This window comes from Vicia villosa, unplaced genomic scaffold, assembly GCF_029867415.1.
Source record: "Vicia villosa cultivar HV-30 ecotype Madison, WI unplaced genomic scaffold, Vvil1.0 ctg.003162F_1_1, whole genome shotgun sequence".
Classification (NCBI taxonomy): Eukaryota; Viridiplantae; Streptophyta; class Magnoliopsida; order Fabales; family Fabaceae; genus Vicia; species Vicia villosa.
Genome location: NW_026706129.1, coordinates 64,810 through 91,840, shown reverse-complemented (window position 1 = coordinate 91,840; position 27,031 = coordinate 64,810). Strand labels below are relative to the sequence as shown.

Here is a 27,031-nt window from a genome sequence, read left to right as displayed (position 1 = left end):
AAGCATTAGAACTTGTTTTAATGCTCCTATTTCTTCAACCTCATTCCTTCACCTCTAGTTCATTTTGCAACATATTATTTACTTTACAAACAAAATTAGAGATGGAGGAAGGGGAGGTTAAAGAACTAGAAGCATTAAACCAAGTTCTAATGATTAAAGAGCGAAAAACAGATAATGGTCAAAAGAATTCTTGTCTAGAATTGAATGTGTAACTTATTTTCTAATACTCCCTTTGTAACACCCCAAATCTACCCCGCAATTAACAGGAGAATCATAGTGTAAAATCTTAAACAATTCGAACGAAATTATTCGAGGCGTCACATTTAAAAAACTAATATCACATTCACATATCATGCTCATCAACATAGATACATAACACGCATATATGAGGGCAATGTCGCATGCACTAATCATCAATATTCGGAAAGTACTCACATCGCAGCGGAAATCAAATATCAACAACAATACAAGTCATAAACCTCTAGGCCAACATGGCACAATATATCCAACAAATCTCAACATAACATAATAACGAAATTCAACAAAGGATAAACAACAAGAAACAAGACATAAGCAAGTAATCCTATATCCCCCCGAGTGCTACGTATCACAGCATCGACACACCGACTCGAGCTATAAGGCACAAGACTACTCCTCGTCATTACCTGCACGTTACCAACAGAGGGTAACATTCAAACAGAAAGGGTGAGATATCATTCATTATAAAGAAACGTATGATAACATTCAAAGCGGAGAAATAATCATACATTGGTCACCACTTCTCGGCACATATCACATATGATCAACGAAACAACCATCACCACAACACAAGTTAACATTTATGTAATGCACACACAAACATCCAACTACAACTCAACATACAACCTCAGTTATGCAACTCGAACAATGCAAATGCATGTGGTACCATTACATTGCCCCATAATAAATAATAGCTTTCTATATCCTATTAAATAATCAATCCATTAATCAAGTCACAACATATTTCTTCCATAATAATAAATAAATAAATCAAGAAAATATGAATCAATATGGTAAGATATAATATAATTTTAAATAATTAATTTTTTTAGAGAATATATAATTACAACTTTTTTTGGACTTGACATTGAATAAAAAATTCTTAGGTTTTATAAATTATATACTAAACACTAAATTGAAATTTACATTGATCGACTCTTATATTTATTATGAATTTAATGATTAATCACAAATAATACATACACATAATTTTATATCACACATTTTTTTATAATATTGTATTATTCACGTAAATATGACATATCTCTAATTTAAAGATATAATTGAAATTTTTTATGTATAATTTATTAACATTACTCATACTATAAAATTTTATTTTATATTTAATATAATTTTAAAGTATATTTAATCATATAATTATAATTAACTATACTTAATCAAATATATTATTTAATTTTAAAAATATTTAGGTAAAAATTATAAACATACCCGTGCAACGCACGGGCCAAAAATCTAGTTTGACAAAAACTAATTAAAGTCCAACACAAAACCTAAATAATACTAAATGTACATTTATACTTCAACATATATCTTAGCCGATGTTACATAAATAGTCTTCCACATTTTAGACATATATTTTACCACTTCTTACATAAATAGTCTTCCACATTTTACACGTTTTTACATAACAATTGTCACTTTAATGATTCTTCTCTTTTAATGAATAATTATATTATATATTTTGTTTGTTAATATACAAACTTATACTGTCTACATGGATGAGCAACCTCAAGGACACTGACCCGGCCCCTTTACCTTCTCTTCATTCCACAATGGCTCAATGTCCTTGGCAGGTTCAAATTATTATGTTTCTTCTTTAGCTATCAATGATTGGTTCAAATTATACGAATTTTCTTTATCATAATGACTATGTTTCGACTAGATTCACTGTTGGAAGTTCCCTTTAACGAGTAGTGTAGGTGTATCAATATAGCCACATAAGAATTTTAATGGATTTGTTGTGACGTTGACAAAACATGAGGCAGAAAAACTGGCTGGTAGCCTGGTACTATATTATTCTTTTTTTCCCCAAAAATTAGTTTTTTTTAATTGCTTAATAACCAACATATACTCAAATAAATATAGGAGAAAAAAAATAAAGTGTGGATATTTACAATCGAACCAGCACCCTCATATAAAATGTTTTAATCACCAAACCAAAATAAAATATAAGTATATAACAATATATAAAGACCGTTACATATAATTTTTTAAATTTGTGTAGTCTATTTTTATTTCAAATATACCTTTTTTTAGTATTTTATTTTTAAAATCTTAAGTTCTTTTTCACTGACAGTTACATATCTTTTGTATTCCATTGACTCCTAACATTTTATTCAAAAATTAAATTAAAATTAAAATTAAAAAATACGGTTTTTTATATTCTCACATGTGCATTTTTAAAAAGACAGACAGACAGCCGTTATATATAAAAATTAAACAATACAAGTATCATGTTGTGAGCTCTAGACATAATCTAAAAAATTTTCATTAAATTATCACAATGCTATAACAATTAAAATATTATGAATTTTAAATATAACCTAAATAAAAATAATATATGTATATAAGTATGTTCTGAATTTATAGAGCAATAATCTAAATATTACTTGTATAATATAGATTGTGAATTTACATGGCAAATTTGTAGAAAATATGAAGCGTAACATACATTACTAGAAAAATTTGTTTTATGACAACGATTTCACCTCACATATTAAAAAATTGAAGTATAATTTATGGACGCGTAATATTTTTTTTAAAAACATATAAAACTATATACTCAGTTAAAAAAAACCAACAGATAAACTAATTTGGCGTACATGCTTCGAATTCCAACAATTTCGAATTATGTTTTTATATCATTAAAAGTGGCATATTCCTGAATATTTTATTTTTCAACCTTTCATTATAAGCGAATGTTATCCAACCGAGGTGAATTCAATACAAGCCACCTTTCACTTCAATTTTGTTTTCCAACCGAGGTGAATTAATTTCTCTGATATATATATATATATATATATATATATATATATATATATATATATATATATATATATATATATATATATATATATATATATATATATATATATATATATATATATATATATATATATATATATATATATATATAGCTTAACTTGTAGTATTCAGTTTCACTTGTCTAACACAACACAAACAGAACTCTAACAAAGAGCCCCAAACAAGAGAACCCTAAACAACGAGAGTCATAAATACATATCATCCTCAATACGAAGATGATATATATTTAGACACTCGTTTCTTCTTCAGAGATCCAAAATATTTTCTTACCTTTCTTCTTCAAAAATCTGTTACATCAAACATCACTAGTCATCTTGTTGTTGTTGTTGAGACCCGAAACTCTGTATGTTTAATCTTTTTATTGTTGTAGGTTTAAGTTATAGGTTTATTGATGTTGTTGTAGTTTAGTGCAAGTTATTGTTTATGAGTTATTGATGTTGTTGTTGTTGTTTAGCTATTTTAATACCCAAACTTATGAAAATCTATATGTTGTCGTTTAGTTGATATTGAGATTATATGTTTTGTGATTCTTTGTGCAACTCTGATGTTATTCCGTTGAATTGAGTTTATTATATCTAATTTCGATTGTTTGTTTTAGTAACCCTTCTTAGAATATATATATATATATATATATATATATATATATATATATATATATATATATATATATATATATATATATATATATATATATATATATATATATATATATATATATATATAAAAATCTATTAAATTGATTTTAGAAATAATCATATGAAATAATATGTTGTATTTGAAAAATATCTTACACAAATTATATTTTTCTAATATTTTGCAACTCATCATTTATTTCATGTTCTTTTATAGTTAAAATCTCACTACGCCAGATTTGAGTTTTGCCAGCACAGCTACGAAAGCGCTTTTAGGCAAAAGCGCTGCTATAGGTTTCGCTAAAAACAAATCTAAAAAATAAGGAAAAAAAACGCTCTTGTAGGGGAATATTAGAAAGCGCTTAAAAAAAGCGCTGGTAAAGGGTCCCCTTACGAAAGCGCTTTTGAAAAAGCGCTGGTAAAGGCCCCCATTTCAAAGCGCTTTTGAAAAAGCGCTGGTAAAGGCCCCCATTTCAAAGCGCTTTTAAAAAGCGCTGGTAAAGGCCCCATGGTGAAGCGCTTTTCCACTATTCTGTAACACGTGCTTTCTCTTATTATTTTTAATTTATAATAAAAGAATTGTATTAAAATAACTTTTCCTTTTTTTCTTTCACCTAGTCACTTGTGTTTTCCTCATATCTCTTCAACTTGAAAACCCTAGAACCCATCTGCCGTCAACTGGTTCACCATTCCCTTCATATCTCTTCATCATCAGTTCTTCATTTTTAATTCTTTTTTTCTTTTCCTTGTAGTGGGTGGTGAAAACGCACCGAAGGATCATATGTTGAAAAGAGAAAGCTCTCATTTTTGGAGCTGCAAGCCAAATCGTGTTGTTGATTTCATTCATCTTCTTTCTTCTTAGTAAGTTTTTCACACTTCATCTCTAATTTGATTTCCCCCGAATTTCCACTTGAAACACTAAAATTAGTTTTTCTGTGATATTTAAGTTTTTCTTACAAGATCTTAATTGGGTATATCATATAAAGTATAGTTATTTATTTTCTTTTTGTTGAAAAAATGCATAATCTTAATCCAGAGAGCATCTTAGGCATCTACATTATCCCAATTTGAACCATAAGCATTATAATGTGGCTGAGATGATGTTTTTTGGGTTAGTGCTTTGGTTGAATCAAGATGCAGTATTCCCTTTCCTTGGCTAGTACTTTTCTAGAGTTCTTGAGGGCTTTTATTCTGGTTCAATTTCATTACAATTACAATTAGAAGGGAGGAAGTAGTGTTGTACTGTAGTAGAATAGAAGTGAGAAGGAAACAATGATTTATACTTGCTATATATTTTTATATGTTTATAGATCTACAAATTTAGATTCATGGACTCCTAGCAACTTAAAATGATGAGCTTTGGCGGAAACAGTACAGAATAAGTTTTCCTTAGACAACATGGTTGGATCCGTGGTGATAAAGAAGAGGCAAAGTAAACATCTAGAGCTGTCGAATTGTATACGTAATTGCTTTCAAAAGAAGTTGCTAAAAGTATGTCTCAAGAAGGTATGCAAATAGTTATATTTGATTGCTGGTTGTATACAGAGAGTGCATGTTGGTTTATCATCATTTGCTTCTCTATTTTAATTTGGTGAATTTTAACAAGTTATTATCATAATCAAATGCAGTAGCCAAGTGAGTCCTTCTATGACCACAAGCCTAAAGAAGTCCCTGCGGCAGTTTCATTATCGTCAAACATCAATTCACCTTCTGAGCCATCTTCAACGTATTTGTTTGAGTATACAGAAGATATCCAAAAATCTGAGTTGAAATCTAGAGGTCAGGTGTCTGCACCAAAGTCATCCATCTTCTTTTTCAAACTTTTGAATGTTTAGTGGCTATCCAAAGAAATATGGGCCAAGCTCCTCGATAGTGCAAGTAAGCCTTATACCTGTAACTCCTGCCCCAACATAAGTTAACTTTTACTAAATGTAGTGAGACATCTACATAATGTTTTTGCAATGGTGTTGGTTTATGCTCTGACAATGCTAGTGTTTGTTCTCTATATGGTTCTCTTAAGAAAAATAAAGCACCCTGTTTTTTACCTACCAAATTTTTGTCTCTGTGAATACTTCTCCGCATCTTTTCAGTTACAAGTAGAGCATCAATTATAATAAATTGTTTTTGGTTACACTTTAATTTTTTTATACATTTCTGATTCATGATTTTTTAGTGATTGATGATGTATGGTCAAATTATCTAAACATATATTATAGAGAAATAATTACTAGGAGCAGACATGGGATAACTTAATTAAAGCATTGTATCAGATTTAACACCAGTATGCTTCGACATTTCTTTTTTACTATTTGAAAGCTTTTTTAATCTACGTTTGCATTATGTCATGTATGCATCATGGAATGGTTACTAATATAACAATAAATGATATTCCATTCCATGTATTCAAGTTAGATATAAAGTCCTAAATATTAATAAATTAATTTGTATTTATTGATATATTTAATTTGATTATTCTTTTTACACAATATATATATATATATATATATATATATATATATATATATATATATATATATATATATATATATATATATATATATATATATATATATATATATATATATATACTCGTTCTACTCTTTACCTTCTTATTTTAGAGCCTTTATATAATAATAATTTTATTTTGATTATATTATTTTTATTTTGTAGATTGTGAAGATTTTCAGTCATTTGAAGATGTTCAGACTTTGCAGGACTAGGACTGATTTAGTTGATTTAGTTGTTTAGGGATGATTTTCTTATTGTTATAATGTCATGTGAATTGGTTTAGTTGTTTTCATGTTAGAAATATGTGAATCGGTGTATATATTTTGGATTAATTACAATGGTATATAATGTAATGGTATAATTATAATTCATGTTTAGTATATAATCGAAATCGCTTCTTTGTTGAAATAATTAGATTACTGAAATAATGGGATTACGATTGTAAATTATAGGTTTATGGGATAACAATGGTAAATTACAGGTTCATGAAATAATGCTGCCATAAATGCAGGATTAGAAATTATAAAAATAATAGGTTTATAAAAAAAAAGCATAAAAGATAAAAAAAAACACAACTTACGAAAGCGCTTATGGAAAAAGCGCTGTTATAGGGGGTACTACGAGAGCGCTTTTCTGGATAAAAGCGCTGCTATAGGGGAGATACGAAAGCGCTTTTCTGGAAAAAGCGCTGTTATAGAGGGGGCTACGAGAGCGCTTTTGAAAGCGCTGTCGTTACCTACGGCAGCGCTGGCTTTGGCAGCGCTTTTAAGCGCTCTTAAAGCCCAAAAAAAGCGCTTTTAAAGCCCTTGCACGTTGTAGTGTCTCTCTAATACTTCTAGTGTATATGTTTGGAATTGATTAAATATCACAGTAGAAAATTACGGTGGGTAAAAGCTACCAATAGTAGCTTCTGAAAATCACGGTGGGAGGGCTCCAAACATGCGGTGGAGACAGTGGACCATGTTTCTAAACACACAACTAGTCTTTGTTAAATTTGTTTTTATTAGTTCATCTCTCTAAGTATAAAATTGTATGCTTTCAAGAATAAATTAGTATAAAAGGAAGTGTTTGAATAAAGAACTTGGAAAATTGAAAAGATTTTAACCATTAAATAACGTAAGATGAATTATGAGTTGCAGAATGTTTGAAAATACTAATTAATATAAGTTGTTCTTCAAATATAGCACAATTGTTCATATAATTATTTTTCTACCCAATTTTGAGAAGTTATATGTCTAGATAGGGTTTAGTGAAATAAGCAATCCACATTAAATTTAATAAACTCAATTGTATTTTATCTATCGGTTAAATGTCAAAACTAAGGTGAAAAGTGTTATAACTGTCGGTGAAATGTCAAAATTGAGGGAAAAAGTGTTTTCGTCATTTAAAATTTCTTAAAAAATCTCTCTGGGATCGAACTACGACAACACCTGTCGTTTATTTTAAACTGAGAGGTAAAATGATGCATTTTCTATGATGATCTTTGTTACCACACCTGTGAAACCGAGGTAAAACACTTTTTTCAACCGAAATAAAAGGTGTTTTTTGTTATAATGATATTTATCCGAGAGTTAAAAGTGGAAACAATAAAAACCTATAAAAGATGTAAATGAATAAATGAAGCAAAACATATTAAAAAAATAAAGAAATGGGATTAAAATTGTGACAACTAACCATCCTTTGTCCTTTTTATGGCATTTGTATGTTGTTTAGTATGTTCTTTACTTTTTAAATGTATAATACAAATAGGTTGAGAGGAATATATTTAAAGAAAAAAAGGAAATCACTCTCTTTTAAAATACACTTTTGATATCTTTTTGTCATTTTTTAAATCAGGTTTACACTGTTATTCTATTTCAGCATTAGTGCTAGGGTCTAATATAGTGTGCTTTGGTTTCGTTTTACTACAATATTCTCACCACACCATGTGCACATCTTCTCATTGGCTATATTCTTGTTAATAATAGTCCCAGCACACCTTGTGCTTTACTATACTTACAAAAATAATGTTTGCTCATTAAAAGCTAAACTTTTTAAAGCTTGTCATTATACTAAAATCTGTTTTTTCTCTTCTTTTTCATTTTCAAACGTTTTCTTGAAAAAGTTAAATAAAATTTCATTCTTTGGTAACCCATGGGTCCCTTGGCCGGCGGGGTTCACATTCTTCTACCATATATACTCATTGAAATGGAAATGGTTTAGTACTGTAAATCTTCTTGCTTCTCATTTCTATTCAGTTGCAAATATGAACTCTTTATGGCCATTCCTTCTTTTGCTTCTCACCTGCATTCTCATTCAACAAGCATGTTCAGATAAAGATCGCAAGGTAAATGTGTATACACGCATTTATTTTGGCGATTAGTCTAGTGACTAGAATTTCACACTTTAAAGATGAATAAAGGGATGTCTGAGGTTCAGCTCCCGCGCCTGTATCAGATGTTATTGCACAGCTACCAACGGAGCTGATTTAACTTTAGTATATACACATGCATATGATCTCCACATTTATTATGTGATTTGAACTATTCCACATCTATCCAATTTGACATTTCATATTGAATTACATTTTCTGAATACAGACTTACATTGTATACATGGGTGCTCATCCTAAGGGCATGGATCCCACCACCTTACCTTCTCTTCACTCCAAAATAGCTCAAAATATCCTTGGCAGGTTCAAATTTTTATCTCTTATATAACTTTTCATGTTTGATTAAAAGACTAATTTACTCATGTTTGAACAAGTAGATTTATTAGGCTATTTTCCTTACCGAATAATATTGTTAAGATTAACAAGTCAAAATGTGCATCTATCCAGTGATTTTGAACCAGGAGCTGTACTTCACAGCTACAAAAAGAGCTTTAATGGATTCGTTGTGAAGTTGACCGAAGACGAGGCAGAAACATTGGCAGGTAGTTTTTCTTTTTATGATCTTATGTTCAATAAAAATAGTGTATTTTTTATATTTGATTAGTCACTTACATATTTATTTCATTTTTATTGCAATAGAAATGGACGATGTAGTATCTGTTTTTCCAAACAAAAAGAATCGTCTTCATACAACAAAATCGTGGGACTTCATTGGCCTCCCACAAAATATTAAAAGATTGAGTTTGGAAAGTGACATAATAGTTGGAGTATTAGACACTGGAATTTGGCCAGAGTCAAAGAGCTTCAGTGATGAAGGATTTGGTCCACCCCCGAAAAAATGGAAGGGAACATGTCACAACTTCACTTGCAACAAGTAATTAATCTCTTAAATGCATTTTGGTTGCTTTTTGTTTACTTTTCAATCAAGAAACTGAAAAAAATGATCATCTATGTGCAGTAAAATAATAGGTGCAAAATACTTCAATATTGAAGGAAAATATGGTAAAAGGGATATAAAATCACCAAGAGACGTAAATGGGCACGGATCACATTGCGCATCCACGGTTGCTGGAAACATAGTTAGTTCTGTAAGCCTAGAAGGTTATGCCGCGGGGACAGCACGTGGAGGAGTTCCTTCGGCTCGCATTGCTGTCTACAAAGTGTGTTGGGAAGAAGCTGGTTGCGAGGAAGCTGATATCCTTGCAGCTTTTGATTCAGCAATTGCTGACGGAGTTGATGTTCTTTCTGTTTCTCTTGGATCAGGTCAAGTAACACCAATATCTCAATATTTTCATGACTCAATTAACATTGGAAGTTTCCATGCAATGCAAAGAGGTGTACTTACTTCGAACTCGGCTAATAATCTGGGCCCTGAACTTTTCACAATGACAAATTTTTCGCCTTGGTTACTTTCCGTTGCTGCGAGCACTTTTGGCAGAAAATTCGTTACAAAGGTGAAGTTGGGAAACGGTAAAGTGTACGAGGTATGTTAAATAATCTTCATATCATGGTTACATTATGTTTCAAAATTTACAAGAATTTTTTATTTTACTCTAATAAAATTTCAGGGGTCAACAATTAACACATTAGATCTCAAAAGCAAAATGTTTCCAATAATTTCTGCAAGAGATATACCAAATACTGCTGGTGGATTTGACAGTTCTGTATCCAGGTACCATCAATACATATAGTTCTGTATCTAGATATATCTTTGTTTATTATATATTTTATAAGGATTTAAATTTCATAAATTTTATTGTTCAGATTCTGCTTCAACGACTCGGTCGATAGTCATGCAGTAAAGGGAAAGATAGTTTTATGCGAAGGCATTCAAATTCCTACGGATATCGGGTTTTTCTCTGGGGCTGCTGGTGTGATATTTGGATATGTTTCTGCTAAAGATTTGCCAAATACATATGCTTTACCAGCCACATTCCTTAGTCTATGGAACCTAAGAGAAATACAATATTACATGAAATCAACAAGGTATAGATTAATATCATATTATTAATTTATCTATGGAACCTTTTTTCATTAAATTTATCTTTCTATCAATTACCAGAACTCCAACTGCCACAATATTTAAGAGTGAAGAAGTCGAAGATTCGTTGTCCCCTTATGTAGCTTCATTTTCGTCAAGAGGTCCGAACCCAATTACACCGAATATTCTCAAGGTAACATAAAAAAAAAATAGTATAGAAATCATGTCAGTTTTTATTTTAATTTGTTTTCAACAGGCAAAATGCTAACAAACTTAAATTATTTCTTGATGTTGCAGCCTGATATTGCTGCCCCGGGAGTTAACGTTATAGCCGCATGGACTCCACTCGACCCGATTTCTGAATTTGAAGATGACAAAAGAAAATTACTATATAATGTTATCTCTGGAACGTCAATGGCCTGCCCTCATGCAGCTGCAGTGGCTGCCTATGTTAAATCATTTCATCCCAATTGGTCTCCTGCTATGATCAAGTCTGCACTTATGACCACTGGTAGTTTACCTAATAAAATGAATTTTTATATATAGTCAAATCATATCAAACTAATCAACACAATATCACTAAGACTATCCTTTTGTTGTGTATACTAATTAACAGTTACACCAATGAGCCCTTCTATAAATCCTGAGGCCGAATTCGCATATGGTGCGGGGCTACTTAGTCCTGTTAAGGCAACAAATCCAGGTTTAGTATATGATATCAGTGAGGCAGATTATGTCGAGTTCTTGTGCGGAGAAGGTTACACAGATAAACAACTACGAAATCTTACTCGTTATAAGAGTGGTTGCAAGGGAAAAGCTAATGAAAAAGCTGTATACAAGTTGAACCTCCCATCATTCGCACTTAGTGTAAACGACACATTTTTCGGTCATGTTTACCATAGAACAGTTACAAATGTGGGATCAGCAAAGTCTACTTATAAAGCAAGAGTAATGTCTTCTCCTTTGTTGGAAATTCAAGTGAAACCTGATGTTCTGTCTTTTACATCAATAGGACAGAAAAAATCATTCTCGCTCACAATAGAAGGAGATGTTAATGTGGGAATAATGTCTTCTTCTTTGATATGGGATGATGGCGATCATCAAGTTAGAAGCCCAATTGTAGTTTATGGGAGCTAAGCATGTGTTATTAAGCCAAATAAGGCATGCCTGTGTGTGTGGCACAAGAAAATGTCCCTAATAAGATGTTATTTTGTAACCTTGTGGGAGGGAGTTCAAATAAACAATTGTAAAATGGAAACTTGTGCTATCATATGAAATAATAATTTATTCTTCTTCCATGTCTTTGCAAAGATACCAGGAAATAATAATTGCAAGCAAGTAAATTAAGTTATGTTTAGTAATAGGACTCCTATGTTATGACTTTAAGCTTATATAAGGTCCCCCTTAATGAGATTGAGACTGTCTCTTTTACTCCAACATTTGGCATCTGGCCCTAACCGGGGTATTATAGTGCATTAAGAATATTTGTATATAAAATAGTTCCACATCGACCATAGTATGCAATTAGTTGTAATCTCTATATATAATGCAGTATCCATAGTGTTTTCTAAATGCACGGTCTATTCAAACACTTCTCACTCTCTTATACTTCATTATGGTATTAGAGCTTTTTAAAATGGTATGCTTGACTTTTGTCTTGTTGATACTTCTATGGATCCCAACGTCAAACTTCTTTCGGGTTAGGGGAAATCATAGAAAGACCCGGGAAGATATCGACGACTTATGGGAAGACTCAACTATGTTACAGTCACCAGACCGGATATTACATTTGTGGTGAGCATTGTGAACAAGTTTCTAGCGCTCCTTGTGATAGTCATTGGGATGCACTTATTCGAATTCTTTGATACAGAAAGAATGCACCAAGAAGAAGACTATTATATGAAGATAAGGGCGATGTTAAAATAATTTATTATATAGATGCAGACTGAGTCGGATCACCGTCGGATACGATATTCACATTTGATTATTGTGTTCTGATTGGAGGTAATATGATCTCATGGAGAAGCAAAAAATAAAATATAGTTGCACTATTTAGTGTTGAAGCTGAATATCGTGCTATGGCAACAGCCTGAAAGGAGCTTGAATGACTGAAAAATTTACTTTCATAACTTAGGATAGGAGTTCTACAGAACATAAAACTTATGCAAAAATCTAGCAGCACTCCACATTTCATCTAATCACTACTACAAAAGCGCTTCTAACGTCGGACGCGAAAGACATTTCACCTCGACAAAAGAATCGAGGTAACAAAGGGCGTCATGAAAAGTAATGACTTAACACCTCAGTTTTTAAAACACTGAGGTAAATGTTTATTATAGCATGGATTTGAACCTCAGTTTTTGTACTTTTATTATTTACAAAAACTAACGCTTTTTTATCTCGCTTATAATTAAAATCGAGGGGTTATTATATTTTTTTAATTAAACTCAGTTACATTGATTACAAAGAATATTACAATATTAATTGTCCATGAAGATCATCTCTTGGATCTTCAATTCGATTAACTATGCATAAATGGTGTAACTGAAATAACAGAATACACACATACAGTTGAGAGAAAGAGCTCATTGAACAAGAAGATGAAGAAGAAAAATATAATTCTCACTTGATTAATACAGAAGTGGATAAGAGTTTATATACAGGTATACAGTGACCAATTAAACTATGCCAGCTAAGCTACTTATCTTAACTATATACAAGTAGAGAAAAATGATATAATAAACTATGTATTTACACACACACACACACACATATATATATATATATATATATATATATATATATATATCAATATGCTCCCTCAAGTTGGATTGTGAAGGCTGCAAAGTCCTAACTTGGACATGATAGATGAAAAGGAAGGAGAATGTAATGGTTTGGTAAAAGCATCGGCTAACTGGGCAGAAGTGGTGACTGGCAGTAAATGAATCAGTTTAGAGGTAATTTTCTCTCGAATTACATGGCAACCCAATTCGATATGCTTGCTGCGTTCATGAAAAGCCCATTTCTGGAGACAAAGATATTGTGATTCTGAAGGTCATAGAGTATGTATCCTTTAGTGCCTTCTTTGTAACTAAGAAAAATAGTTTTCCTAGCTCTAGAGTTAAACTTGGTTCTGTGAGCTAGGAGGGAAGTAGCGTAGGAAAGACATCCAAACACTTTCAAGTGAATCAAGGATGGTGGTTGCTTATAAAGAAGTTCATAAGGGCATTTGGATTTTAAGAGGGGAGTAGGTAACCTATTTATGATATGAACAACATGTTGTATACAAAAATTCCATAGATTCAAAGGAATGTTGGAATGAAAGAAAATTGACCTAGCTACATTAAGGATGTGTTGATGTTTCCTCTCCACCACTCCATTTTGTTGTGGAGTTTCAACACAAGTCCTTTGATGGAGAATTCCCTTAGAAAGGAGATAATCAGATAGGGCAAGGAATTTTGTTCCATTATCAGATCTTAGGCACTTAAGGGTAGTTTGAAATTGGTTTTCAATATAGGCTATGAAATGTATGAGACTGTTCTTAGTTTGGTCTTTAGTTTTAAGAAATATAACTCAAGTGTGTCTTGTGTAGTCATCAACAAGGGTTAAAAAATATATGTGCCCTAAAGTGGAAATTGTAGAAAAGGGACCCCACAAGTCAGCATGTAAAATATTAAAAGCAACAGTAGATTGAAATATGCTATTAGGAAAAGGAAGTTTCTTCTGTTTAGCATAATGACAAGAATCACAGGGCACAATGTTATTATTATCATTACAAGAAATGAATGGAAAAGTTTTGGAAATAGACTGTAAACCTATGTGTGATATGTGTCCTAGTCTCATGTGCCAGAGATTCTAAGATTTGTGTGAAACAGAATTATGAACAGAAGAATGAGAGGAAGTGGATTCAAGAACATAGAGCCCCCTGTGCAAATTAGCTATACCAATCATTTCCTTGGAATGATTCTGCACAATATGGCAAGCATTAGCATTGAACTGAACAGAGCGTTGATTGCTATCAACAAGTTTTGCTATGGAAATAAGATTCACATGAAAATTAGGAACATAAAGGACATTATGTAGGATTAGTGAAGAGTATAAGGCAATTGTTCCTGAGATGGATGCAACAACCTGTGATCCATCAGGTAAACTAACAGGAATAGGAATTATAGATTTATGTTCAATGAATGCAGAAAAGTTGAAACAAAAATGATCAGTGGCGCCTGAATCAAGGATCCAGAGATAGGGATTCTTACCATTCACATTTGAAGAGTGTGAGTTCATAACAAAGGGTGAGGTAGAGACAGAATTGACTGTAGGGCTAGGATTCTAAGATGTTGTCATACTGTTCTTTAGTAAACCCAAAAGAAGAGGAAGCTGAACTTTGAGAGGTAGTGTCTGATGTATTACTTGCAGCTGCAGCAGATGATGTTGAAGATGCAGTCCCTTGAGTCTTGCCTTTGCCTCGAAATCCAGGTGGATATCCATGTTTGAGGAAGCAGGTTTCAATTGTGTGATTTGTTCTGCCGCAGTGTGTGCAAACTCTGTTGTTAACTCTTGGAGCATTTGAAGATTTTGCACGAAACTGATTTGTGCCCTGCTTAGCCATGTAATTCACCCCATATGTTGAAGTTTGCAGAGCAGAAGCTTCCTCATTGGAACCTGTAGAAGGAACAATACTTGATGCTGAAGTATCCAATTCTCTTTCTTGTTGAATAACCAGTGAGAATGCTTTATCAATGCCAGGTAATGGGTTCATCATCATAATTTGCGACGTAGAATGCGCAAATTTCTCTGTTAACTCTTTTAAGAATCGGATAACGTAATCTTGTTCTCTGTACTTCTTGAAGGATGCAATAGCACCGCAAGAACACTGAATGGTGCAAGAACAGAAAGGAATGGGACGGTAATTATCTAATTCGTCCCACATAACCTTCAATTGAGTGAAGTAATTGGAAACATCGAGAGTACCTTATTTGAACTTGTAAAGATCTTCTCGAATATCAGAAATGCGGAAGATGTCGTCGTGAGAGAAACGAATCTGCAAATTCTTCCATACGTTTGTAGCGTTATCAATCTACAGGACATATTTTGCTATAGATTCCGAAATCAATCCTTGAATCCACGCAAGAACCATGGTATTGCAACGGATCCATGGTGCATACATAGGATCCAAAACTGGTGGCTTCGTAAGAGTTCCATCAATGAATTTCTCCTTGTTCTTGGAGATTAGGGTTATCTGCATAGATCGAGCCCAGGTGTGGTAGTTCTTATCAGTGAGTGTCGGCGTAACGAGAACGAGAGCTGGATTCTCGTTTGGGTGTAGATAGAATGGATTTGCAGGATTCGTTGTGAAATCGGCGTAATTCTGGTAAGCCATTGAAGACAAACAAAAAACAAGAAGAGATACGCGATCGAGCAAGATGTGGAAGAAGAAAGGAAAAGACGAACAAGCTGGATCGTGATCAACAATGGCTACCAAAGCTGTTTAAGCTCTGATACCATATTAACTATGCATAAATGGTGTGACTGAAATAACAGAATACACACATACAGTTGAGAGAAAGAGCTCATTGAACAAGAAGATGAAGAAGAAAAATATAATTCTCACTTGATTGATACAGAAGTGGATAAGAGTTTATATACAGGTATACAGTGACCAATGAAACTATGTCAGCTAAGCTACTTATCTTAACTATATACAAGTAGAGAAAAATGAAATAATAAACTATGTATTTACACATATATATCAATAAATTCCTTGATATTCTTGGCACGATCAAATATTGGGAACCTCTTTTCTCAAAACAAAACAAAAAGGTTCGCTAAAGGATATTCTCTACAGATCTTGCATGAATTTTTTTCTGGTGAAAAAATTGGTAAGATAATTAATATCAATAGTAAAAAAAATTTGGTATAATTAAAAATTTAATAGAACAATCCTTCAATATATATTTAATATATATATATATATATATATATATATATATATATATATATATATATATATATATATATATATAAATATAAATTATTAATACTTTAGCTATTAAATTTATCAATTATTAATATTTCAAATATTAATAGTTGAAATATCCAATCACGTTTTAAAACTTTGTTTAAATATTTTAAAATTTTACATGTCAAAAGATAATGAACACAATTTGTATCAACATAAAATATTTTATTTATTAATTATAAGTTAATAATACTACATAAAAAAAGAAAACAAATTTTAAATATTGCTGCTAGTATGTATAATATACATATGGATTGCAATTATTAAATAAGGAAATTATGTGGCCTAGTGAAAATGCACGGGAATATATTAAATAAATTAAAAAAACATGTCAACTCAGCATCCATGCAGGGACCAAATTCAAAAACCCCTAACTTACCAGAACCAATGTACTTTTTAAGCCATTATTATTCTATTTCAGCAGATGGTCTAGTATAGTAGTGCACATCTTATCATTGGCTTTAGTCTTTTTAAAAATATATACCCACCACCACATCTTGTGCTTTAGTATACTTTCAAATATAATTTTTGCTCAAAAAAGCTAAAGTTTCTAAAGCTTGTCATTATACTAAATTCTGGTTTTACTCTTTTTCTTTTTCTTTTTCAAATGTTTTTTAAAAAAGTTATATAAAATTTAATTCTTTTGTAACCCATGGGTCCCTTGGCAGGCTGGGTTGACATTCTTCTACCATTATATGTATACTCATTGAGGGGAAATGGTTTAGTACTGTAAACCTTCTTTGCTTCTCATTTCGATTCTGTTCCAAATATGTACTCTTCAAGGCCATTCCTTCTTTTCCTTCTCACCTGCATTCTCATTCAACAAGCATGTTCTAACAAAGATCGCAAGGTAAATATATAAATATATACTACCTTTGTTTTTTATTATAAGTTGTTTTCTACTTTTCATGCATATTAAAAAAAAATTATTATTATATAAAAATTAGAAATTATAAGAGTTTTTTACAAAATTGTCTTTTATTAATGACATGTGGAAGATAAATTTACATAATTGAAAAGAGATAGAATAATAAATATTTAAGGATATAATAGAAAAAATATTATTAATTATTCATTGAAATTATAAAACAAACTTATATTTAAATACAGTTTTTTTTTCCAAAACATCTTAAAATAAAAAATGGATGGAGTATTACGAGAATAACTTTTGTCGCAGATACTAACTCAGTTGGTTTAATATGACTATATACACACATATACTCTCAAAATTTATTTGATTCAACATTTTCATATTGAATTACATTTTGTGATTACAGACTTACATTGTCTACATGGGTGTTCATCCTAAGGGCATGGACCCCTCCACTTTACCTTCTCTTCACTCCAAAATAGCTCAAAATGTTCTTGGCAGGTACAAGTTATTATCTCTTATATAATTATTCATGTTTGATAGAAAGATTAAGGTCCCGTTTGTTTTGATTTTTTTTTAAATAATTTTTATAATATTACATAATTTTGTATAAAATTAATTTACAAAGAAATTTTTTATAAAAGTTTCAAATGAAAATATGATTTAATAAGTTATTCTTAAAATGTTATTTTAGATATTTTATCTTTTTATTGAAATTTTTTTTGGATATCAAAATTTTAAAAAATTACTGTATTTTGAAGTTATTTCAAATAGATTTTTATAAAAATCATTTTTAAATATCAATTTTAGAAAATTGCGATTTTGACTATATTTTGGTTAAATAATGTTTGTTTATGTTATAGAATGTCAAAAGTAATATTTCAATTTAGAAAAAACGAATATAAAAAACTTGTCATATTTAATAAAACGGTTTTATAAAATCTATTTTTAAAAATACAAAGATAAATTTTAATTTTTTAAAGCTGAAACAAACTGCCCATAATTTACGTTTGAGCAAGTATATTTGTTTTGCTCTTTTCCTTATCCAATAATGCTATTAAGATTAACAATTCAAATGTGTATGTATCCAGAGATTTTGAACCAGGAGTTGTACTTCACAGCTTCCAAAAAAGCTTTAATGGATTCGTTGTGAAGTTGACTGAAGATGAGGCAGAAACATTGGCAGGTATTTTTTTTATCTTATGTTTGTTAAAAAATAGTGTTTTATTTTATCTTTTTTTTATTAGTCCCTTACACAGTTATTTCCTTTTGTATTGCAATAGAACTGGACGATGTAGTGTCTGTTTTTCCAAACAAAAACAATCGTCTTCACACGACAAAATCGTGGGACTTCATAGGCCTCCCACAAAATGTCAAAAGACTGAGTTTGGAGAGTGACATAATTGTTGGATTATTAGACACTGGAATTTGGCCAGAGTCAAAGAGCTTCAGTGATGAAGGATTTGGTCCACCCCCGAAAAAATGGAAGGGCTCATGCCACAACTTCACTTGCAACAAGTAATTAATCACTTAAATCCATTTACTTTGTTTGCTCTTTGTTTACTTTTCAAAATTAGTCAAGAAATTGAAAAAAAAAATGATTATTTACATTCTGTATGTGCAGTAAAATAATTGGTGCAAGATACTTCGATATTGAAGGAAAATATGGTAATAAAAAGGATATAAAATCTCCAAGAGATGTAAATGGGCATGGATCACATTGTGCATCCACGATTGCCGGAAACATTGTTAGTTCCGTAAGCCTAGAAGGGTATGCTGCCGGGACAGCACGTGGAGGAGTTCCTTCAGCTCGCATTGCTGTCTACAAAGTGTGTTGGGAAGAATTTGGTTGTGACGATGCTAATATCCTGGCAGCTTTTGATTGGGCAATTGCTGACGGAGTTGATGTTCTTTCTGTTTCTCTTGGACCAGTTCAAGTAACACCGTTTACTCAATATTTTCAAGACTCAATCAACATTGGAAGTTTTCATGCAATGCAAAGAGGTGTGCTTACTTCGAATTCGGCTAATAATTTGGGCCCTGATCTTTTCACAATGACAAATTTTCCACCATGGTTACTTTCCGTTGCTGCTAGCACTTTTGGCAGAAAATTCGTTACAAAAGTGCAACTGGGAAATGGTAAAGTTTATGAGGTATGTTAATTTCAAATGTTATATGAATGATTTTAATCTGCGCAATTATCGTCAGATCATAGTTCTTAACTATGAATAATGCTATTTTCTCACATGTGATGTTGTTAGGGGTCAACAATTAACACATTTGATCTCAAAAATAAAATGTTTCCATTAATTTCTGCAAGAGATATACCAAACACTGCTGGTGGATTTAACAGTTCCGTATCCAGGTATCATCAATACATATATGCTTCTCATGATGGTTTTCTTTGTTTATTTTATATATATATATATATATATATATATATATATATATATATATATATATATATATATATATATTAAGGATTTTAATATTATAAATTTTATTGTTCAGATTTTGCAACAAGAACTCGGTAGATGAACATGCAGTAAAAGGAAAGATAGTTTTATGCGAGCGCCGTCAGATTCCTACGGATGTGGGATTTTTTTATGGGGCTGCTGGTGTAATATTTGGATCTCTTTCTGCAAAAGATTTGCCAAATAAAGATGCTTTACCAGCCACATTTATTAGTGTATGGAACCTAAGAGAAATACAATATTACATCAAATCAACAAGGTATAGATTTATATCATATTATTAATTTATCTATGGAACCTTTTTCATTACATTTATCTTTCTATCAATTTAATTATCAGAGATCCAACTGCCACAATATTTAAGAGTGAAGAAGTCGAAGATTCGCTGTCACCTTATGTAGCTTCATTTTCTTCAAGAGGTCCAAACCCAGTTACACCGAATATTCTCAAGGTAACATAAAAAAGATACATAGAGTACAGAAATCATGTCAAAAAAAAATTTCAGCATGTAAAATGCTAACTAGCTTCTATTATTTCTTGATGTTGCAGCCAGATATAGCTGCCCCGGGAGTTAACGTTATAGCCGCATGGACTCCACTTGACCCGATTTCTGAATTTAAAGATGACAATAGAAGAGTACGATATCAAATTAGCTCCGGAACATCAATGGCATGCCCTCATGCAGCTGCAGCAGCTGCATACGTTAAATCATTTCATCCCAATTGGTCTCCAGCTATGATCAAGTCTGCACTTATGACCACCGGTAACTTCACTCACTAATAAAATAAATATTTATATATATATACTCATATCATGCAAAACATACTAACACATGATGTGTTGTTGATACTCGAGAAATTTATAGTTGCTGAATCACTGAGACAATTCTTTTGTTGTGTATAAAATTTACAGTTACAACAATGAGCCCTTCTATAAATCCTGAGGCCGAATTCGCATATGGTGCGGGGCTAATTAGTCCTGTTAAGGCAACAAATCCAGGGTTAGTATATGATATCAGTGAAGCAAATTATGTCGAGTTCTTGTGCGGAGAAGGATACACAGACAAACAGCTACAAATTCTTACTCAAGATAAGAGTAATTGCAAGGGAAAAAATAATGAGAAAGTTGTATACAGCTTGAACCTGCCATCATTTGCACTAAATGTAAACGGAAAATTTTTCGGATATGTTTATCATAGAACGGTAACAAATGTGGGATCAGCAAATTCTACTTATAAAGCAAGAATAATATCACCACCTTTGTTGGAAATTCAAGTGAAACCTGATGTTCTGTCTTTCACATCTATAGGACAGAAAAAATCATTTTCACTAACAATAGAAGGGAACATCAACGTGGCAATAATGTCTGCTTCTTTAATTTGGGATGACGGAAATCATCAAGTTAGAAGCCCAATTGTAGTGTATGCAGCTAAGCATGAGTTATCTCATGGGAGCTAAGCATGATATATCTATGAGCCTAAGTGCATGTGAAGCACTATAACGTAAATAAAGTCATCACACTATGGCCCTTTATAAATTAGAATGATATCTAAGTTGCTTGAATTTACTATTTTGCAGTGTGCATGTCTTTAATAAATTAAAATAAAAGAACTCAAATAACAGCAATGTGGGAATAATGTCTTCTTCTTTGATATGGGATGATGGCAATCATCAACTTTGAAGCCCAATTGTAAAGTAAGGGAGTTAAGCAAGAGTTGTTAAGCCTAATAAGGTCTGCATGTGTGTGACACAAGAAATTGTCCTAAGGCTTTAACTTGTAACCTTGTGGGATAGAATTCAAATAACAGATGTAAAATGGAAACTTGTGTTATCATAAATAATAATAATTTATTCTTCTTCCAAGTTTTTGCAAAAAAGATACAAGCAAATAATAACTGCTAGTAAGTAAATGAAATTATGTTTAGTAATTTATTCGTGCAAATTTGTTATAATTAAAATTAGTTGCAACTAACTTCTGTTTCATCTTCTTGCTCAAAGCTCAATATTTTTGCTTCTTAGACTCTCACTCATATGGATGAAAACATTTCTCTTCCACCTTTTATACCAAGATTTGAAGGTTTTCATGATCAATATTCGATGCTGATGAAAACTTGCTTCAATCAAATGAATATTGGGCATGGTGGGAAATGGTGTGGTAATCGTCGTTGGTGAAGCCACTTCAGACCAACACAAGCTAGTTAAAGATAGTAAACTCTAGGATTTTAAAACCAAGAACTTCCTATTTCAAGCTATTATTCGTTTGATTATGAAAAAATTATTGTCAATAACATGGCCAAGGATATTTAGAATTCAATAAACAAGAAGTATTAGAGGTACAGGAAGGTCAAGCACGCTCAGTTTCCATCTTCGATAAGTGAATTTTTAGTTATTGCTATAAAGAATGATGAATCGGTTAATAGGTAATTTAATTAAACTCTTACAATCATGAATCCCATGAAGCATCAATATGAGAAGATGGATCAAATCTTGATTATTGATAAGATTATTCATTCTAAGACTTAAATATTTGACTGTGTCATTTGTTCCACATTACTAATTGATGAATTGCAAAGTGTTATTCTAAGAATTATGGTCATACCACACTCATAAAATCCATTTGAAGCACGTCATTTATTTTCATATTTATTCTAAAAATCACTTTGGAAATTAGCCAAAACTTTTTTTAACCTAGTATAATCGATTAAGAAGATTGTACAATCGACTATAAGATGAAATTAACTCAATAATTGATTTAAAAACCTTAGTAATTGATTATGCCTCATATCTATAAAATCGTCCTTATTTGCTAGGCCATAATCTATTATGCATGTGCTTAACATGTTCGTCAGGGTCCCCGGACCCATTGTAGTTGGTTAGCTTTAGAGGCGTTTTTAGGGATCTCTAAATTATGCTATTAGGGATGGACGTAGATAACATGTTTCTTTTCTGTTATGCATTTGGTGCGTCTGTGTCATGCATTTCCTTCCTCTAGGGATGGCGGTCGGGGAGCAATGAGGATTATGAGCTTCGGGTGGAATGTGGCTCCACCTCCTTCTCTCATAACTAGGAAGAGGAGTTGGTTCCTCTCACTTCGGCAGTGGTTTAAAGATCGAGGAGTTTCCTCATGCGGTGTGGTTGTTTTAGAAGGGACGAGCTCTCATGTTACGATGAGATATTTGCGAGAAGTCGTCTCTCGTATAGTGTTGTTTCTTATAGGGGTATATTGTAAGTTTTCTTCAATCCTTAGAATGTAATCTACCAAGAAAAGGGATTATATTGGTGAACCAAGTTGTACGCGCTGCTCAATATGTTAGTGGATCCATTTATGTCTAAATTGGCTTGCAGGTGTTGAAGGCTTGGGAGCATCTCTTGTCCAAATACTTGAGGTTGCAAGGGATGTCTACTCGAAAGTTTGCCTTGGCAGCCTTGGCAAGGTTGTTACAAAGGTATGGATGTTTGAATTTGTTTGAACGCATTTTGACCAACTCTTGGAGGAGCCTGATCTCGCACATTGGATCCTCTACCTCTCAACGAAAAGGGTGCTTTATGCTAGCTTAAGCAGCCGTAGTGGAGAATTTGGAAGATCGAGTGATTTTAGACGTCACAGTCGCTTGAAGAATTTGATATCATATCTATTTAGGAAAGGAAATCAAATATCTAGATCTTTGATGAAGAAATAGTGATTCTTCGTGGCACTTCACGGGAATTAAAAGTCGATTCTCATAGGTGGCGTCACTGTTGTTGGAAATCTATCAAAATCTATGATGAATTTCTATCAATCTTGATGAACAAGATTTTTATCACCAACCGATAACAATGAAAAAAGAAAAGAAATTTAAATAAGAAAAGAGTTTAGGGTTTCTGCTGAGTAACTCTCTTCCCAAAAACTGTGGAAAACTTTATTATTCGCTTGCAACTGCAAATTCTATGAATACAACTCAATTGACTTGATTACAAAATAATGAGGGTTACTCCCTATTTATAGATTTAGGTTAGCTTGCTCCCTAAGCCAAAACCCAAAACTATAAAGCCCAAAATACAAATTTTGTAACTAAATCAAATCTAACCTATTTTAAATCTAAATTAAATCTATCTAGTTCTATAACAAATCTGTGTGTAAAAAATTATCTCCACACTTTTAAACAAAATAAATCTTTTTGACACTCCCTTGTCTCTGTCGAACAAATTGCTTCGACACAAGGAATTACTTTCAACAACTGTTATGCTTGGAAGCAGAAATGGTTGATGGAGTGATGGAGTAAATTTTTTAGTGATGGATCGAACAAATGGTACGGTGGCGCGGGGGTGGACTTATAAGGTTATCACTCCAGCACTAAAATTAGTGAAGGAATTAGAGATAATATGAGAGTGGAGATGAATGTGAATAGTTGAAATCACTACTACAAAATATACTTTTGGTAACACCATATTACTACAGTCATTTAAACTACTGCAGTAATAACTCAATTTCACTCACCAGAATTATTTATTATTTTATCATAAGACATTTAATCATGATCCTTCATATCAACCATTGTGATGGATGAAAGGTTACTTTCTTCATTTCTCAGCGCCAACAAGTTTGTACATTTTCATTACAAAAGAACTTGTCCTTAGAGTCCCATAAATATATTAATATTGAAATACTTCTTACCACAGTTATTACTATAAACCATTGTAAATATTACTTACAAAACTCTGACGTCACTCTGACGTCTCTCTCTCTTCTACATGCAACGAACTCGTCCTCATATACTTCTTAATAATAAAAGGTAATCAAGTTCATACGTTTTATCTTTCTTCTTGTTGTTCATAACCTTTCTTCCATGTTACTCATTCGCTTTCTTCCATTTTTATGTGTATAGGTGCTTTCTTTTATCTTTCTTTTTCATATGTTCTCTTCTTATCGTTCCATTTCGTATTACAAAGAGTATATGTAACAACCCGAGTTTAAATAATTATTTAAATTAGTTTAATGGACTTAATTAAGTGATTATATGGGTGTCTTCCCGATTTATTGTTATTATTTAAATTATTCTATAATATTGAATTATTCATGTGTTTTGTGGGATTTAAGGGTATTTTAGTAATTTAAATAATAATAGAAATGTACAACTATTTGAGAGGGATGAAAAAAATATAATTATTTAAGTTATTAGAAATAATTAAATATTTTAATTATTTAGAAATAATTAGAAGAATTAGGCATATAAATATAAAATAAATATTTTATAGTTAATTTGTAATATAGATTTTTTCTAAATAGTTATTGGTGAAATTTTTGTTTAGTAAAATAAAATTAATTTGTTATTTTAATCAGATGTTAGAGGGGGGTGAGTGAGAGAGGTGTAAGAGCTAATTTTGACTTTTAGGTTTATATATATATATATATATATATATATATATATATATATATATATATATATATATATATATATATATATAGTTAACGTGATGGAACTAAGATGTTAGGTGAAAAAATAGAATTTGGGAAAAGTGGCGGATTTGATTTGGGAAGAGAGCGGTGTCGGAGCGATCGTGAGAAAAGGGGGATAAATCCATCAACCTTCAAAACTTTTAGGTAAGGAGGACTTCTTTACCAATGGGTACTTATAGACATTCAGGATAGTGATGGATTCTTACCCTCTTGTCTCTGTCATTTAATTCTATGTTATTTTTATTCTTGTTTGAGACCAAATGGTTTGGCCAAAACCCTTGAGTTAACCAATTGATAGGTTACTATGTATCTTATGCTTAAGAGTTGTGATGAAAAATTGTATGAATCTATAATTTTTGTATTACGCCCTTTTGGGATTTTTGTGACAAATCGTACTGTATATGTATATATCTATCAATGTTTGTACGATCCCTTTTTGGTTTGTTTTGCCCAGTTGTCGTCAACGTCAGATTAATCAAAAAAGTAAAAAAAAAAAAAAGGATTTTTATCGAAAAAATTGGAAATCGAGTCAGGAAGGGGGAGGGAGCTCGGTAGAGTCGGGGCCGGCGGCGCACGGTGAAATATTGCACAAGAAAATTGATGGTGGCGACATGAGTTTAGGAAGCCACAAGGCGGAACACGCATAGCGTTACTGCGCGACGCATGATGCGATTTGGCGCTAGAGAAGGCTGCATGTAAGGGAGTTGCGGTGCGGCGGTTATACGGTTGCAGATTCATGGTAGACCGGCGGCTCGAGTCAGCAGTGGGAGTGACCTTTTTTAGTAACCTTTGAGCTACTTTAGTGGGAGTTTCCGAGCAATTTTAGTGGGAGTGACCTTTTTTAGTAACCTTTGAGCTACTTTTGAATCAAGCTGCCAACCCTTAAGAGTTTAGTAGAGTTATCACTTGTGAAATTGTTAGTAGAACATTTTTTAGTACTTTTGAATACTCAAGGTTCATTCTAGAGTTATATGGATTGTTGTTGAGATGTTTAGAGTTCCCTTGAGAACGTTGTTGAATTATATATATATATATATATATATATATATATATATATATATATATATATATATATGAGCATATCAAGTGAGAGCATTTTTTAAATGAGAGATGAGAGGAAGAAATATCAACCATTGGATTCATCAAGAGAGAGAATGTTAATACATTAATGAGACTATTAATTTCTCTCTCTTGATGAATCCAATGATTAGGGGTGGGAATAGGCTAGGCCGAGCTAGGCTTTGCCAAGCCTGAGCTTGGCCTGCTATAATATTCAAAGCCTAAGTCTGGCCTGTAGCCTATCATAGGCTTATTTTTTTGGCCTGGCCTTTTTGAAGGCCTGATTGGCCTGATAGCCTACTTAAAAGCCTATTACATTTGAAAATTTGTAAATAAGTCATTCAACTCGTCTTTATATAGACTAACAAATTAAAAGATCGGTGAAATTAAATGTTTGTTTGCATTAGTTTATTTGAGTTTACCTAGTAGCATAAATTTTGTGATATTATTTGTTTGAGAGAACTTATCGAAACAACTTATGACATTGTTCATAAGATTCTTTTCATCTTATTTTCATAATTTCTTCAAGATAACTAAAATTTATTTTTATAATTTTAATTCAATGTAAAAATATA

At 31.9% G+C, this 27,031-nt stretch overlaps 2 protein-coding genes across 2 annotated transcripts; both read left to right on the top strand.

Moving 5' to 3' along the window:
- The first annotated feature begins 8,419 nt into the window (after window positions 1-8,419).
- LOC131640493 (cucumisin-like) lies at window positions 8,420-11,895 on the top strand. Its single transcript, XM_058910883.1, has 10 exons — window positions 8,420-8,571; window positions 8,825-8,919; window positions 9,064-9,158; window positions 9,256-9,490; window positions 9,575-10,100; window positions 10,185-10,288; window positions 10,381-10,602; window positions 10,679-10,790; window positions 10,895-11,108; window positions 11,214-11,895. The coding sequence occupies exons 1-10, from the start codon at window positions 8,491-8,493 to the stop codon at window positions 11,732-11,734; spliced, it is 2,205 nt and encodes a 734-aa protein (XP_058766866.1). The 5' UTR covers window positions 8,420-8,490; the 3' UTR covers window positions 11,735-11,895.
- Window positions 11,896-17,331: 5,436 nt separating this feature from the next.
- LOC131640481 (cucumisin-like) lies at window positions 17,332-21,806 on the top strand. The gene is made up of 10 exons (XM_058910869.1): window positions 17,332-17,466; window positions 17,894-17,988; window positions 18,579-18,673; window positions 18,771-19,005; window positions 19,112-19,640; window positions 19,749-19,852; window positions 19,999-20,220; window positions 20,301-20,412; window positions 20,511-20,724; window positions 20,874-21,806. Exons 1-10 carry the CDS (start codon window positions 17,386-17,388, stop codon window positions 21,416-21,418), a joined length of 2,232 nt encoding a protein of 743 aa, XP_058766852.1. The 5' UTR covers window positions 17,332-17,385; the 3' UTR covers window positions 21,419-21,806.
- The last annotated feature ends 5,225 nt before the right edge of the window (window positions 21,807-27,031 follow it).

Excerpts from the sequence above, each read along its gene's own strand:
- LOC131640493 (XM_058910883.1), top strand. The coding sequence starts at position 8,491 with ATGAACTCTTTATGGCCATTCCTTCTTTTGCTTCTCACCTGCATTCTC. Across the intron at positions 8,572-8,824 it reads GTTCAGATAAAGATCGCAAG|ACTTACATTGTATACATGGG; the intron begins GTAAATGTGTAT and ends TTCTGAATACAG. Across the intron at positions 10,603-10,678 it reads TATTACATGAAATCAACAAG|AACTCCAACTGCCACAATAT; the intron begins GTATAGATTAAT and ends ATCAATTACCAG.
- LOC131640481 (XM_058910869.1), top strand. The coding sequence starts at position 17,386 with ATGTACTCTTCAAGGCCATTCCTTCTTTTCCTTCTCACCTGCATTCTC. Across the intron at positions 17,989-18,578 it reads GCTCAAAATGTTCTTGGCAG|AGATTTTGAACCAGGAGTTG; the intron begins GTACAAGTTATT and ends GTATGTATCCAG. Across the intron at positions 19,006-19,111 it reads CACAACTTCACTTGCAACAA|TAAAATAATTGGTGCAAGAT; the intron begins GTAATTAATCAC and ends CTGTATGTGCAG.